Source organism: Neopelma chrysocephalum, unplaced genomic scaffold (genome assembly GCF_003984885.1).
Source record: "Neopelma chrysocephalum unplaced genomic scaffold, ASM398488v2 Primary Assembly neopelma1_43, whole genome shotgun sequence".
Lineage (NCBI taxonomy): Eukaryota > Metazoa > Chordata > Aves > Passeriformes > Pipridae > Neopelma > Neopelma chrysocephalum.
The window spans coordinates 17,897,114-17,914,197 of record NW_020897702.1 but is presented as its reverse complement, the minus strand read 5'-3'; the positions used below and the strand labels follow the sequence as shown (position 1 = coordinate 17,914,197).

At 44.1% G+C, this 17,084-nt stretch overlaps 1 protein-coding gene across 2 annotated transcripts; it reads left to right on the top strand.

Annotated features, from left to right (window-relative positions):
* Positions 1–2,941: 2,941 nt before the first annotated feature.
* Positions 2,942–11,119, top strand: PRSS23 (serine protease 23). 2 transcript variants are annotated; one of them, XM_027677475.1, is made up of 2 exons: positions 2,942–3,036; positions 7,935–11,119. In XM_027677475.1, the coding sequence occupies exon 2, from the start codon at positions 7,948–7,950 to the stop codon at positions 9,064–9,066; it is 1,119 nt and encodes a 372-aa protein (XP_027533276.1). In that variant the 5' UTR covers positions 2,942–3,036; positions 7,935–7,947; the 3' UTR covers positions 9,067–11,119. The 2 variants fall into 2 exon arrangements, with proteins under 2 accessions (XP_027533276.1, XP_027533277.1); XM_027677476.1 differs by lacking the exon at positions 2,942–3,036 and adding an exon at positions 5,712–5,908.
* The last annotated feature ends 5,965 nt before the right edge of the window (positions 11,120–17,084 follow it).

Sequence of the window (17,084 nt, the reverse complement as noted above, 5' to 3'; positions counted from 1 at the left end):
TAATAATTATACATACGGGAGGGGAAAAAATCTGTATTTGGTATTTTTTCCCTCTTTTCAATTAGAAAGTTAAAACAGCATATTTTGTCTGTAGCTGCCGGATAGAACTGGACAGTGGTTCATTTTCTCTTAAGGCAGACATGAAGACAGGCCAGACGAACTGTCTTTTCTGAGCTTATGGTTTAATGTTTGCCCTAAAAATAATAAAACCCAGAAGTTTTTATGGCAACCAAATGTCAACTAAATTTCAAACTAAACATTCTTCTCCACTCCTTTTGTTGTGAAAAAAAAAACACACTTTGTTTAATTTTTCATTCTCAGGAGGGGTCTTGTAGAGACCAAGCCTTGTGGTTGCTATTTGTCAATCTGTGTTTGTACATAGAGACACACTTCACAGAATCACATAATCACAGAATGGCTTGGGTTGAAGGGGACCTCAAAGACCTTCCAATTCCAACCCCCCTGCCATGGGCAAGGACACCTTCCACTAGACCAGGCTGCACAAAGCCCAGTCCAACCTGGCCTTGAAGAGTTATAATCTGTGTAACGGGAATATAGGTGCTGTACAACAACCAGGTGGCAACCAGGTGGCAGGTGCTGTACAAACATAACACAAAAAGATTGTCCTTTCCTCTAATGAGAAATACAGAGACAGCAGTCAGTCACAGGATGAAAGAGACACTCCAGGAAACTATGAGAAGTCTGGTGGAAGGTCTCTAACTGTGGACATTTACACAGACACTTCTTTTGGATGAGGTGCCTTCATGTTTTCCAGCACTGCCTTCAGCTGCTGCTCCAGGTGGGGAAGGTTTGTAGTCCCATATTGTATCATGGATAGCCCAGGGAGTCCCAAACCCCTACAGTTAAGTAAAGGGCAATTCCGCTATATATATATTAGCAGTGTCTTGTATCTCTGCTCCCCTGACTGCTGCAAACACTTCTATCAGCATCATATCTTCTAGGATTGTGTCTATTTGAATTTGCCTCTGGAGATCAAACAGTCATTCCTTAGTCAGTCAGAATTTATTCAAAGTTGCTGCAAATAAAAAATTGGGGGAAATAGACATAGAAGGAAACAACCATGCTAAAATTCATTCCTTCTTCCCTTTGAGATTCTTGGAAACAACAGTGTGATCCAGGAAGGCTGATACATTTGAGATAAAGCAGAAAAGGGACATACAGAAAATTGTTCAGCAGAGGGTTTGCAGTCATCTAGAAGTGACTAGGCAATCTGTACCTTGCCAGAAAAGTGGTCATTTGTTGTGATGACCTACTACAGTCAGGAAGACCTATGAAAGCTGGGAAGGCCCTGGAGCACATATGGCAGTTGTGACACAAGAGGCTGCATGCCCACGGAAAGTAACCCCCCCCGGACCACTGATGCACCCCTGAGTCCCACTCTAACCAAACCCTTCAACATTTTCATCCCCTAAGGGGCATGGGCCAAGCCCTCCATACATACAAAACAACAGATGTGTGTGTACAGGGCAAAGTTTCTGAGCAGTGCCTGCGCATCTAGCTGGGAGGTCAGTAGACACAGAGTCCAGAACAGGAAGGGACCTGTGTTTAGTATGGTACTGCAGCTGGAGCCTGACTTGTCAGCTGCCTGCTGATACTCCAGATATCTTTCTCACTGTTGCATGGTCATTCCCTCATGGGCCAAGATCAGCTGCACTGGTTTTACCATCCGTTCCTCAATCCCAGTTGTATTCTCTAGCTGTGTTTCTGCTGGAGAAGCCTGTGTTCTACCTCTGGGGACCTCTCCCTCACACTGCAGTTCTTTTCTAGTCATTCACAGTTGAGAAAGACTTGTCTGAGTAGTTATGATTTTGGTAGCACATGCTTTTTCCACTCATTTGGTAAAATCTGCAGACCCAGACAGGAGCTGGTGCTAGGCCCAAGTAAATGCAAATTAGAAAAATAATGTCTGAGAATGTAAGATCTTGTCATATTTCAGCTCCTCACAGAGGGTTCATGGGTGAGGCAGAGGTTTTGCCATGCTTCAGGCCCTTCTCATCCTTTGGAAGGGCAGCAGCAGGGTGCAGAGGTCAGCAGAAGGCTGCCAATAAATTGAGTCCTGTGAAATTTATATTTCCTTTCTGGGGTAATGGTGATCAGCTGGGAATTTTGGCAAAACTTTTTGTGGATTTTTCTTGTAGAGTTAAAACATTGCAGGATTTTTGCCTTCTTGGCTCTGGTTTCCTCTTTTCTTGCCAGATGTCATTATAAGAATTCAAGAAGGATGAGTAATTAAAACCCGTGCAAAGAATGTGTTTGACAATTAAACTCAAATATGCCTGATAAGGCAACGTGGGTGACTGACCGCAGAGCTCTCGGAGCTGATGCCCTGTGACGGCAGGAGGGACCCAGGGGGCTCACACCACTCCTGGGGACCTTCCGAGAAGGGGCCTGGCGACCCGGACACTGGGGACAAAGAGCCTGGCGCCGTCGGGGTCGCAGAGGTACCACCTCCGCACCCCGAAACCTCCCACCCTGAACCGGGGTGAGGGTACGGCAGCCCCTGCGCAGCCCGCAGTGCCAGGGCACGGCGAACGAAAACAAGGATGAATCAAAAAAAAAAAATGGTTTACTTCGGGAAATACACGAAAACAGCAGTAAAATAACAGAAAGGGCGGTGACGCCCTACAGGGTGCCCCGGGGCGGCGGCCCGCGGGGGAAGCTGCGCGGAGGGACGGGCCCGGGGCCGGCCCAGCCAGGGAGGGGCGGCGCGGCGGGGCCCCCGCGGCCGCGGGCGGGCAGGGGCGGCGGCGGCACCGCCGGGAGCGCTGCGGAGCGAAGCGAACACGGAACGAACACGGAACGGCGGGACCCCGCGGCAGGATCCACCTGCGGGAGGCGCCGCTCCGCCCCGCCCCGCCCCGCTCGGAGCGCGCCGCCGAGGGCCGGCGCCCGGCGGGAGGGAGGGGAGGTGCCCCCGAGCCCCGCGGAGGCGGCGGGAGGGATGGGACCGGCACCGGCCCCGCCACCGCCACCTGCCTGAGCCGCTCCCGGAGACGCCGCCGCCGCGGGGAGCTGGTAGGTAGCGGGTCCCCACGGCCGGGAGGGCGCCGCGGGGTGCGGGTCGCTCCGGGGGACAAAGGGGCGGCGGGGAGGATGGCGAGCGCTGCTCTCGCCCTGCCGTGCCCCGGCCGACCCCTCACCTGCCGGCGGGCGCGGGGCCGGGGGCACCCGGCGGTGCGGAGACCGGGCGGCGGGAGCTGCTGTCCCGGTCGGGGCGAGCCCTCCCTCCCCGCGGGGCTTAATGTTTAACCCCGCTCGCATCCACCGGAGCGCACCCGGCGCCACCTCCCCGGCGGCTGCGGCCACAAAAGGGAGAACGCGGCTCTCCCCGCCGGTCCCCGCCGCGGGTCCGCCGGCGCCGCTGCCGGGGACCAACTGTCCCGGCGAGTGAGGGAACAGCTGGTAAAAAATTCGCCTTTGCTGCGTTTCACGCTTGGAAGGCGTCAGGAGTAGTGCCCTGTTGCTGTCCTCTACTTCGCTTCATCGCGCCGTGACTGAGGACATTAGTGTTTTGATGTGTTGTTTTTTTTAAAGAAATACATGACACGAGCTCTTTAGTGAAGCGGTTGCTGGAGCTTGGGGCAGTTGTTCGCTTCCTGGCGCGAGCGGGGTCCGAGGGGTCGGTGAGATCCCGCCAGGCCCCCGTTTGCGCGGTTGCCCCATCACTTAGGTGGTTTGGTAGTCCTGGGGATGCAGGTCCTTCCTGCAGCTTATCCCGTTATTCCAAGTGACCGTCACTGTCCGCCTGTAACGCAGTTCGCTCTTGTACCATGCAGGGAAAGAGAGAGAAAAAAGAAAGGAGGGTGAAAGGAGGCAGTCAGATTATTCTATAGGAATTAGACTGAGAAACACGTACTATTCTCCCTTTCCACTGTGTCCATGTCACTGATACACGTGTCAAAACACCTGCTGTGCCCGGAGTATATCTTAATAGACACACCCTTGGCCTTCCAGTATCCAAGTCCGTTTCACGTTTTCCTAGACATCTGTTCCTACAGCCCTCAGTCAAGCAGGTAAAGCAGTATAACCCTCGCACCACCCTCAGCATTGCAGGCAGGTTAATAGAGATGTTAGAAGGCAGTAAGGCTTCTGTAATTGTTAAAGCACGACTCGATTATTTTTGCTGTGTTTTAACAAGTTCTGTGACCAAGAAAAGCAGAAGAGGTATTTTGGCACAGCACTGACAGTGATTTAGTTCTCCTTTATAATTTGGTTTGAGGCACGTTTTTCTCTTTTGCTGCCTTGGTTTCCTTTCTTCATTTTTTTGCTATGTTAATCATTCTGGCTTCTAGCACGGTGGAAAAACTTTCTTCATTTCAAAATGTAATGGAGACTGTTTGGTTCACAGGCTTTCATACTGGATGATTCAAGATTTATTGTTATTTAACCATCTATTACAAGAACCACCCCTGAAGTAGTGAACTCTTGCAGAAAAATTACTTGCTTATTAGAAAATGATTCATGTCCATCCTGAACAAGGCAGTTTTCTTTCACCAACATCCATCTCAGGGCATGAGTGCCCAGAGCAAGCAGGAAAATGTGTCTGTAAAGTATTTTAGTGGCATGGGGAGCCCTAGGGTAGCTGTCACTGTTTCCATTCTCTAAACAATTTTAATGCCATTAGTGAGTGTGATTATGTACAAACCGCTTCTAGGGGGTTCCTAGGCTGGATGTCAGAGCAGGGCTTTGTACTGAGTCAAAGGGTGGATTGAGTTTATGACACAGTTTAAATAGAAACAGAAGAGCAGTACTACAGTAGGGCAGCACATCGTAACTCATTCAGTATTGCTCTGCGATAGCCGTGCAGCAAAGTACTCACTTCACACCAGTTTGTCTGATTTGAGAACACCTTTTAGGGTCACCCACAAGTAAGTAGCTGAACACAGAGAGTTTTAACCCTAGCTTTCTTTGCAGCTTTTTGGTTTTGTTTTAAACAAAAAGGAAAAGAGAAAGTAGAAGGAAAGAAGAGCCTTACTGAAAGGTCACTGTTTAAATATAGAGTGCTTTTTCAATTCCTTCATTTTTCTGCTTTACTGTTTTTAGAAGAGGAACAATCTATACAGAAAGAGGTGCTTTGAAAATAAGACATATTTATTCTATTTATTGCTGTACAGAGCTGATTTAGTACTAGTTATGTCTCCAGATGAGATATAATTCTGAAAGCTTTGGTAAATGCCTTGGTTTGTGAGCACTGTTTAGCTTCTCTATTCAGGTGTAAACCCACAACTCTATTTTATTGTTAGGTTTTAATAACATTTGAAATGAAAGTTCTGTAAATGATGTAAAGGCTTTTTTATCCCATGTAGCTGCAATGTGATTATAGCACAGAAGCAGCAGGGGAGAGGTGTGGGAAGGTTTGCTCAGAGACATAAAGTGGAGTAAGTACTGCTTTACATACCACAGCACGGACACAAATACCATCTTCTGAAGCCTTTTTGGGGGACCAGCTCGAGTCCCAGCTCCTGTCGTGTTCTCTTCGTAGGGCGGCTGCCCTCTGCTGTCTAAATCTGCCTTTCCAGTGCTGGCATTGCTGTGGTGGTGATAGTGGGGAGATGAGGGAGGGCGGGTTGCAGGGAGAGGTGGTGTCTCTTCTTGGCCCAGATGATAATCCTGGAGGAAGCAGAGAAGCTTTTGGGCACACAGTCTCTTTATCAGGTCGCTGTGCTGACAGGCACGAGGGAATTGCTGCTTGTGCAATTAACAACTGACAAGATGCTTCTAACTTTCCCTTGCCAGCTAAATAAACCAGCCAAAGGCCAGCACTGACTCAATTAGTATTAATGGGGTTTAGACCCAAGAAATGGCTTAAGTGGTGCAATTTAGAGAGATTCCATCTATCGGGAAAGCTTCAAATGTAAATTGTGGGAATAACTTTCATATGAAGCAGGTGAGAGCAAACTGCTTAGAAATATGTGCTCTTAATGAGTGGATCAGGTACCTGATGCGCAGCATAACTGTAGTTCAGCTTATTCTCAGCTTCTAACTGTGAAACCAGTAAACATTGCTGCATACAGCCCTTACTGACACAAGTAGAACAGTTAACAGTTGACTTATGCCAAGTGTATATTGTTGTGGGGATGAAGTGGTATCGTTTGTCCCTGTTACCTTCTTTTTCTATGTTTTCCTAGTCACTGCTATGCAAGTATATTTGATAATAGAGCAGGTGTTCCATGTGCCATCCTTATACCAATGTCAAACTCTCCCATTTCATAACTTGCAAAATGCAGCCACATCCAATATTAATCTTTGCTGTGGAAGGAGTCAGAGGAACTGGTGGTTTTCCTTGAATACCAAGTATTTTCCAATTTTGGGACATCCAAAATTACTCAATTCTGGTTCACGTTTAAAATGGCTTATATTTTCCAGCATGACTCACTTGTTAGGTATAATGCAACACATTCTATAAAGTTTAACCTAGAAAAAAATGTTTCTTTAAAATTGTCCTTTTTGTTAATGAAAAAGTTGCCAACAGAATGTGTGATCACTTCTGGAAGAGTCAGTACGTGCCTCTGTGGGTATCGGTAACATCAGCTCTGTTCATCTGCGTCTGTTTTTTGGAATGAAAATATTTTAGTATCCCGCATGAATCAATTTGTATTTTGAACATTGTGTGCTTCAATGGTAGCCTCTATTCCCAAAGAGGATGCTACCAAAATTCTAAGATTCTAGGCCCACTATTTGAGTTGGACACCTTTGGACTTCAGCAGTCTGTAGCTTCTAAAGTTTTTTTTTGATTCAGCTTAGGAATGGAGTGTTCCTATAAAAAGCATTGGAGAGAAGGATTTTTCTTTTTTATTCTTAGATAGCTGTGGTTATTTCCTGCATGATTTGCTTTGGTTTACTCATTTGAGGCATTTCAGGAATGATCCTGCAGTTGTGATCAGTGTAACCTCAGCAGGGTTTAAAATATGTGTAAGCTCAACATAATTGTGAAGTTTTGTTTGAATAATCTTTGTGTGAGGGAGATCCTGCCTGCCTTCTTGCCCAGGGCACAATGCCTCCTGCAGCGATTCAGCTGTATGGCTAATTTTCAAATAAACTAACATTACACATTTTCTTGACACAGTACTGGTGCACGCTGTTCTCTGCAGTCTGAGTCGCTCTGCCTGTGGTTCATAAACACATTTACAGTCCCATTTGCCTCCCTGTGCTCAGAGGGGGTTGGTTTGCATTTCTAATTAATTGAGTTTATAAAGCAATAAGCCAGTACGTTAACTGAAAATTCCCTCAGGAATTGTAATCTTCCTTCATTAGCTGCCCCTGTGTAATTGAATCACCCTGTCTCATGTAAGCCTAGGGGCGAGCGAATGCTATGTGGAGCAGAAACGTTCCTCTAGTGTGAGTTGCAAGGGGAAGCGAGTCTCCCATGTGGTCATGTTCTGCAACCCAGCCCCTGTCAGGTCACCTTCTTCGTCCACACACACGTCCCTACCATCAGCTTGATGTCTCTGACTAAGACAGCAAATGGTGTGAAGAGATTTTAGGACCTCTTTCAGCAGAGTCAGAGAGTAGGGGGGAGCTTTCAGGGAATGCACTAATCTAGCTGAAGGCAGACTGTTACTCTTTGCAGGAGCTCTGGTTTCTGAGTGGAGGGATTTGCATGGAGTCTGAATTTTCTTTACATCATGTGAAGACAAATACTGTAACTTCCCCCCGATGTCAGCTGAGAGTTGGTGGCTCAGAGGGTTAAACACCCTGTATTTCAGTGTTAACCTGGGACACTTGTTTCAAGGTACAGGTTAAGGCATTAGTTTAACATTGAGAAATCTGAGCTACTTAATGTAAGTTAACTCCATTCAAATCGCTTGACCCTTATTATATTTATTCTCGGTTAGCAAGCCGTTACTTAGCAAGGTAGGTTAATCTTGCAATCTGTTTGGGTGAATAACTGTACTTCCTTTTGCTTTCCACAGACCAGCATTCAGAATGGCAGGCTTGTCCACTTTAATCCTCCTTTTGTGTGCTGCTAAAGATGCAATGCCCTCCAGTTCTCACTGGAAGCCAACTTGGCCGTCTTACAGAGTTCCTGTTATCCTGCCGCAGTCTACCCTGAACTTGGACAAACCACAATTTGATGCTGAAGCCAGACTGGAAGTGGTATCTCCCTGTGGCCCAGCATGCCACAAAAGTTCTCCGCTGCCAACTTATGAAGAAGTGAAGCATTACCTGTCCTATGAAACCTTGTATGCTAATGGTAGCCTCACTGAAACTGAAGTGGGCATATATATTCTGAGCAACAGCGCTGATGGGTCTCAAGGCAAATCTCGAACTAAGAGGCAGATCTATGGCTATGACAGCAGGTTTAGCATTTTTGGGAAGGACTTCTTGTTGAATTACCCATTCTCCACATCGGTGAAGCTGTCTACAGGTTGCACGGGGACTCTGGTGGCCGAAAAGCATGTTCTTACTGCTGCTCATTGTATCCATGATGGCAAGAGTTACGTCAAAGGCGCTCAGAAACTGCGGGTGGGGTTCCTAAAGCCCAAACATAAAGATGGCAGCAAAGGGGCCAATATCACCAACTCAGCAATGCCTGAGAAAATGAAATTCCAGTGGATTCGCGTGAAACGGACGCATGTCCCCAAAGGATGGATCAAAGGCAATGCCAATGACATTGGCATGGATTATGACTATGCCCTGCTGGAGCTGAAGAAGCCACATAAAAGAAAGTTTATGAAGATAGGTGTGAGCCCACCAGCCAGACACTTGCCTGGAGGGAGGATTCACTTCTCTGGCTATGACAATGATCGTCCAGGAAACCTGGTTTACCGTTTCTGTGATGTCAAAGATGAAACATACGACCTGTTGTACCAGCAGTGCGATGCCCAGCCAGGTGCAAGTGGATCTGGGGTGTATGTGAGGATGTGGAAGAGGCAGAATCACAAGTGGGAACGTAAAATTATTGGTATATTTTCAGGCCATCAGTGGGTGGACATGAATGGCACCCCACAGGATTTCAATGTAGCTGTTCGCATCACACCCCTCAAATACGCACAGATCTGTTACTGGATCAAAGGCAACTACCTTGACTGCAGGGAAGGATAAAGACAATGAAACTCCTTGAAAGCACTTAACGACTGGTTTTAATTACTCATCTGAGGAAAGATTAGACTTGTGCTGCAAATGTGTGTGATGTGATCATGTAACATTGGGAGGTGATATGTAGCTTTTCAAGCCAGCCACCTTGTTCTTAGGACAGGGACTGTGTGGTGCTATCATTACGGCTTGAAACTGGGGAGAAAAGACGTCTGCTGGGTGGGGAAGGAGCAGGTGGACTTGCTGAATTTGCAGCTGAGCAACTGAAGATTAATTAGGGGCGGATCAGTAAACAGTATGAAAACAGAACCGTCTCCAAAGAATCTTGTAAAAGGGACACTGTTGACTATCTCATGCCTACAATGTTTGTTTTAATAAATCCTAGGATTAGTAGAAATGCTTTGATCTGAACTTTTACAAGAAAATATTTCTATGCTGTTGGGGGCTGAAGAGGGGCATTTAATGGTGTTTGCAACCCAAACATTAAAGCTTTGTGTTCCTGCATGAGAAAAGGGAGTGTGAAAAGGGCAAGGCTTGCGCCGTGGGAGATGAATGCCACACAAATAGCATGAAGGGTAAATAACCACATAACACTTCTAACTTCCTTTTGGCCTGAGTGATTTGAGACTTTATTAGTAACATAGTTAAGAAAAATGGTTTTTGAGCAAACAGACCTTGATGTTGCAAGGATTTGACTGTGAAGATGATGTTGGTCATATGAACAGTGCCATTGCATCCTGCTTTGGGAAACACAAATTGCACATGGGATTAAATCTATAGGAGCTGGGGCATAGCCTTACACCTAGCAGGATCCCTATGAATATACTATTATTATAGAAGTGTGTGGGGACAGAGGCTTTTCTGTTTATGACCTACTTAGATCCTTAAAGGAAATTCTCATGTCAGCAACTCAGATTTTCAGAGAGGAAGCCTGTCTTTGGTCTTGCTGGCTATCTGAATTGCTACCTGCAGAGCACGTAAAGGAGAGAGCAGGACAAAAGGAGAGAGTTTCCCCCCTATTTGATGAAGATACTTGCTGTTTTACCTAGTAATACACCAGGTAGAGGGACCATAGATTTATAAGTGTCTCTCAGCCATATCCCTTTGACATGTAATTTGTACGGCATCTTGATTTAAGTTTCTTGTGTTGTTTGGGGTAGGAATCTTCCTCCCCATGAAACCGTTGAGTTACAAATAATGCAAATGCACAGTTCAGTAAATCTGCAGCTGGAACAGAGCCACATTGTAGGATGCAGCCTTAGTTTGCTGTGAAGTGATCCTCTGCTGTCTCTTATAGATAGCAACGACTTACATTTTTATTGTAGCAGAATTAGAGTTTAAAACAAGAACTGTCTTTTATAGGTAAAATCAGTGCAACCAAATACGGTAGCTCAGCAAACAGCATTGGGAAGTCAATGTGGTCTTTACAAACAGCGTTTCTCTGGTGGGTTGTGCCACTATGTTGCAGTAACCGGGTTAAGTACATGCTGCCCTGCCAATATTATTTTTTTAAATAGGAGGATAGACACTGGCTCCAGTTCCAGTTTCTCTTCCACCCATCTCTCACTTGTCTCCTGAAGCTTACCAAGTTGCCCATGGTGCTTAGTATTGTGGGGCAAATGCAAGTCCTTGGTATGAAACGGTAAAGCTGAGAAGGAAAGAATCTAAGCAGAGCTTCCCTATGCTATACAAATATAAGGAAGATCTTAATTCAGCAAAGCCTTTTTTACACTCTACTAATTACTACGGCATTTGTAAACATATGCCTGATGGTGCTTTATCTTTGTGGCGGCTTTGGCTCTAGTTTTGAAAAACATTTTTGCTAGAGCTGCCTATGATTATTATTGTTATAGAAGCAGCATAAAAAATGTGGACCCTCATGGGATTTTGGTGCACTCAGATACAAGCAGTTACTAATGCTTTGAAATATGAATAATCACCATATGTATCTGATGGTCTTTTTCTGCCTTTTTATTTTAATTTCCTTTATTCTATGGCTGTTATCTGGAGCACTTTTGTTTGAATGTATCACAGTGAATAAAGAAAAGTTATGGAATTTCAATGCAGACATTCTTGTATTTGTACTATACTGGGTTGCACTTTCAATATCATTTCAGTGACTTACCTATAAAGGCAGATACAGATTTATTAAAATCCTCAATGCTGTTTATTTTCCTTCAATTTTCTTTTGCTCCCACCTGTTAGAGGTTTTTGTTTTGGTGGGGGTTTTTCGTTTTGTTTTTTTGGTAGGCTTAATTACTTTGTGCCTTTGGATGGTAATAATCAATCTTAGCAGTTGCAGTTCCAAAGCCAGTCATAAGCTCTGATTAGTTAGAGCTGAAAATAACCTATTAGACTAAAAAGCCACATTGTTTTTATGAACTTTAGGGTAAATAAACTCTGGAGGAATTTGACCCAATCAGTATAAGGTCCTAAGTGAAGTTGGCCCATCTTCTTTTTCTTTTAGTTGTTGCAGTATGAAAAAAGTTCCTCTGAGGCTAACAGTGAGACCCACAGTTTTTAGAGAAGAGCAGGATGCAGAAATTTTTTCTTTTTCAAATTGCTACCCATACAACTTTCCTGACATCTGGGTGTGAACACTACGTCATTTGGGCTTGAGAGCGTCAGTCCTGACTTATTGGATATATTTCGCACCCACTGATCCTGTGTTCTCAACTGCTCTGTTAGACTGTAGGCTGAGAACTTTTCATAGAATCACAGAACCATTTACGTTGGAAAAGATCTTAAAGATCATCAAGGCCAACTCTAAACAATGCCTGGTTGACCATGAAGCCGTGTTCCCAAGTGCCACATCTACATGTCTTTTAAAAACCTCCAGGGATGGCGACTCCACTGCTTCCCTGGGCACTCTGTTCCAGTGTTTGATGACCCTTCCGGTGGAGAAATTTTTCTTCATATCTGATCTAAACCTCCCATGGCACAAATTAAGGCCATTTCCTCTAGAGTAATGGGACTACGGTGGTTTTGGGGGGTTTTGTGTGTTTTTTTTTAAAGTATGCAGCAAGTTTAGTGTAATCAGGAGTGGGAGAGTCCCTTTCCAATGTATGCCCTGTGCAAACATTCCGGATTGTTTTGGAAAGAAAAGGAAATCTCAGATAGTGTAGTCAGAATTGTGGTGCTGAAGTTCGGTGTAGTTTCACCTCTGCCTACTAGAGTTGGTGGTAATTTTGCCAGTGTATTCATTCCAAGTAGGCCTGGGCCTTGCTAGGCAGGTTTGGAAATCACATCCTGAGGATATTTGCTTTCATGCTGCAAAGAGGGCTCCTTTAAAACCAGAATTTCAAACTGTGAGAAAGATAGCCATGCAGTCAAAATAATGCTCATCAAGGAAACACAAGTAGCTAAATTGTGTACAGGCATGACACTTGAAATTTCATTGTCCAACTGGTGACTGCCAATGACCTGCAGAACTGAGTGAAATACCTCATTATTCTTGTATCTGAAGGCTAGACAGTAGATGGATGTCGAGGGGCTGTTTTGGCTGTGAATGGAAAGGATTAAAATCTGCTCCTGCATCTGTAAGAGGCTGACATAGGAAAAATTTTACTTAATTGGAGAACAGTGCTGGAAATGGAAACTGAAGTCTCGAGAAAACACAGACCCTGCCGAGCTCTTCCCCAGCACACACTGAACTTAACCTACTGAAGACTGCAGAATATCATCAAGTTTCTTTCTCAGAGGAAAGATATTTGCCTTGCATCTGTAATTGTTTTGCAACTGAATTCCCAGGCCTGCCTGTTTAGACGGCAGCCCTTGTCTTAAAGTTGCACGCTGAACCCCAAGCAAGTATAATGCATGCTTGAAATTCTTTTCCGTGTTTCCACTTAATCTGCCATTTGTTAGCGGGCTTTGGTAGCATGCCAATGCAATATGTACAGGCCTTGAGAAGAGAAGCTTTCAATGAGTGGATAAAGTGTGTTGGGTAAAAAGTTCTCTGCTTTCCAGGAGTAAAAAGCATGGACAGAGAAGAGCAGCAGAGAAGAGCAATGCGATTTGTATCAGAGGAGCAGGATTCCTACTCTACTGGTTGCTGTGTATATATGGACACTTGTGGATGTGCATGTGTTTAGGGTTTTTATAAATAATAATGTTAGTTTCCATTCCTTGTTCTACTAGGTACAGAAGAAAAACTTAAGGGGTGAGGTAAATTAAATCTCTCCAAATGAGTACATCGGTGCCAGCTCTGAAGCCAGTGTGCAACACAGATGAGAAGTTTAGACTGTGACTTGTCTAATAGGTACACAAGAGAAGAGTGACAGTGAAATAAACATTAGGAACCTGATCTTTTCCTCCCAGAAGATGTTTCTCCCTGTCTCACATAGTGACTATTAGGCTGCACATGCTTTGTGCCTGCTGGCAAAGGTGGTGTGCGCTTTTATAGGTAAATGATTATACAAGGGAAGAGAAACATCTTAACATGCTCCAGACACTGTTATCAACACTGATTATTCCCAGGATAAAATTATCGGTGATGCTTTTGATGTGGATTGCTTTTTAACTAAGTGGGCATAGGTTGAGCCATGAAGCAGGCTCATACTGCTTTTTTTTAATCTGAAGATCTCTAACAGTAATTAAGTGCTTGTGACTCAAGGGCAGTTGGTGTATGTTCATCTGCAAATTTTATGGACAGTTTGTTTTTTTTTTTTTACAATAAATTCCATTTAAAAGATATGTATGCATCAGCAGTTTAACAAGAAGTTAAACACTTCTATTAGTTCACCAAGCAAATAATCATGAATTAAAATACTCCATTTAAATGGCATATGTAATGAAAATATCTGATACATGTTAACTGATGTTTGTTTATTTGCAGTCGTTTCAGTTTTTGAAATTTGTGCTGATTTGGTGAGGACCAAATCCAATAAAAGAGTGTGTTGGAAGACTTTTGATTGGGAGAATGGAGGTTGTTAGTTCATACAGGAGTGACAGAGCAGTAATAAGTAGGAGTAATAATCAGAAAAGTATAATTTTTTTCTGCTTATCCTAAACAACTTCCTCTAACTGTTTTATGTCACATTATCATAGATTTGGTGATTTCTAGAGGTTGCATGCATGAAAAAGTTAGTTTAATGATGATTTAGATTATTTTTTTGCATCCCTTTACCTTTGAAGCCAGATGTGTTTACTGCTATGGACAGGTCAGAAAAGCAGAAAAATGTTCACATTTGCAAAAGTTTGGTCAAGGCTCATCTAACATGAAGTCTGGCTTCTGAGCTGAAGTTGAGGAAGGGCAAGGAGAATTGGGATTATTCATCCTGGAAAAGAGAAAGGTTTTGGATGGCCTTACTGTGGCCTTCTAGTACCTGAAGGGAGCCTACAAGAAAGATGGAGAGAGACTACAAGAACATTTAGGGATAGGACAAGGGGGATTGGCTTCAATCTAAAAGAGATTTGGTTTAGATTAGATATTAGGGAAATATTCTTTACTATGAGGGTGATGAGGCACTGGAACAGGTTGCCCAGAGAAATTGTGGATGCCCCATCCCTGGAAGTGTTCAAGGCCAGGTTGGGTGGGGCTCTGGGCACGCTGGTCTAGTGGAAGGTGTTCCTGCCCACGGTGGGGGATTTGGAACTAGATGATTTTTAAGTTCTTTCCAACCCAAACTATTCTATGATTCTATGATGCTACATGATTCTATGATGTATATTCGTTCAGAAAGGGGTAGGTTTAAATGGGGTGTTTTAGATGAGTTTGAACCTGAGATAGTTAGAAAATGGTTCCTTTTAGCTGTTTTCCCAATTTCTCTATCCTTTTTCTGTTCTGGCCCATCCTTGGAAAATAAAGTTTCCTGTGATGAAAAAGAATGGAAATCCTTAAAAATGAGGGGATAAGGTGCACTCAAGAAAACCTATTCGACTGGGTAGTTTGTGCTTTCCTGCTGCAAAGAGGGAGCCTACCCAACAGCTTGGCTGTTCTGATCATTCTGGGACAGGGAGGTTACACTTGCTTTGATCTTGACCAAAAATTTCCACCTAGGTCAAAGAATCCTTTCTGATAAAAACACTTTTTGAAATCAGGATGTTTCAACAAAGGTTTGGTTTCTATTAATTGCCATTCATAGAAAAGTATTTTTCTAATGAATTTCCAATCGCACCCTGCTTCAGTTAATATTTCCTCCTGTGTTCTGGTCCCCATGGAAATGAGGATGATGTCCCTGCTTGGAAGATGACCTTATATCTTATCAACAGCATTTAACAAAATTCTCTTGTCCAAAAGTCTTATTTTTCCTGAATTAATTGCAGGTTTGTTTGCTGTGAATGGAGGACACGGGGACTTGTTTCACTGTTGGTGGGCCAAGGAGGATGTGAGGAGGTTCTCACCACTGCAGCAAAGGGTCAGCCGACCGTGGGACTGGAGCTTACAGAAACAGGTGGAGCCACAGGGGTTTTCTGGCCTCCACTGTCTCACAAAAGCTTCACTCAGCAAAGAAGCGTGGGGTGGAAGAAAATGTCACACTGGGCTTCATCCTGCACCCACCAAGGCTGCTATTGTGTTGGGTGGGAGCAGGATTGGTGCGCAAAGGGATTTGCCACATGGCTTAAATGTCACCATTTGTGTGGGAGCACTTCTCTCCAGCCAGCCCTTCTGAGGGATCATTGTGGGCAATGAAAGGGCAGGAAAGGCTTTTCCAGAGTGTGTGGGTGGCAGAAAAGGAACCCTTCATGCTGGGAACACATCAGATGTGCAAAAAACTGTGGAAAGTCATTTCCCTGAGGTAAAGAGCTCGGTTGATTGAGCTCTACAGGTGGAAGGAGGGCAGCTTTGCTCAGCAGGCCCCCTCCCCATGCCCAGAGGTATCTCTGGCAACAGCCGAGCAGGAGAGGGATTGCCACACTCTCACCTTTATGGATGAACCACTCAATATCTGTCACCTGTCTCCTGCAGGAAGTAATTATTTAATTGGAAGACTGATAAAAACTGAGAGAAAAACGAAAGAAGCTGAGAGGTGTTCAGTCCATGGTACCACTTAAATAACTGATTACAAACAGGTACCTAGAAATACTCATGTTTTTCCTAGGTAGCTGTGGCCATTGCTGTTCTTGCCAGTGCTAAAAACCTTGACTGCCTGGACTGGACTGAAGCTTGTGGGTAGTGTGGAGACATCCACTTTAGAAATTCCCATTTCCCAGGTCTCACAATAAAAACAGACTTTCTGTCTCCTTGTTTCCACCAGACCTTATTCAGGAAACACAATCCCCTTTTAAGTACATGATCTTAAGCTCTGTATAATGAAATATCTTTAGGGTATTTCTCAGTAATCGGCTCCCTGAGTTCTTCCTGTGAGACACTATGCTGCTCTTCCCAGCTTTATGTCATCAGCAAATTTCATTAATGTGCTCATTCTTCTTGGGCAAGTGTTGCTGGTGAAGGTATTTAGTTCAGACAGGCTAAGAGTGATGCTTGAGAAGCTGTGCTTGTAACCTCTCTCTTCCCTGACACTTCCCCTTTCAACACTTTTTGTCTCTGCTTCAGCCAGAAATTTTTGTTAATAATTCCCTATATGGCACCATTTTAATTGCTTTGCGGAAATCCAGTTAGATGAGGTCCACCAAAACCAATTAGTATAAATTAAATTATTGCTTGAGCAACGCTAAGAATCTGCAATAAATTATGTGCAAAATAGATGGCCTGTTTCATCATGCTCACTCTAATCTTTATTTTAATGTTCACAAGAAAAAAAACCTCACAGCAATTAAGATTACAATTTTGGGGCGTAGCTTTTAGTGTAATGCTATCAAAATAACTGAGGGTCATATCAGACAAAATTTCAAAATTATCTGGGTTTCAAGCCTAGGAAAAGGTTGTATACATTCATTTTTCTTAAACTCTAATCCAGAGCATAAATACTTGGTTGCTTCTCTTTCTTCATAAAGCTGATCATTTAGAAGCTGGAAAACCACAGATAAAGCCTAAGGACATAAAAGGGATGTTTTTTTTTCTATAGCTGCCTCATTTGCATTGTTACTAATCTGAGCAGACGCAAGATCTTTAGCATCATCATGAT

Excerpts from the sequence above, each read along its gene's own strand:
- PRSS23 (XM_027677475.1), top strand. The coding sequence starts at position 7,948 with ATGGCAGGCTTGTCCACTTTAATCCTCCTTTTGTGTGCTGCTAAAGAT.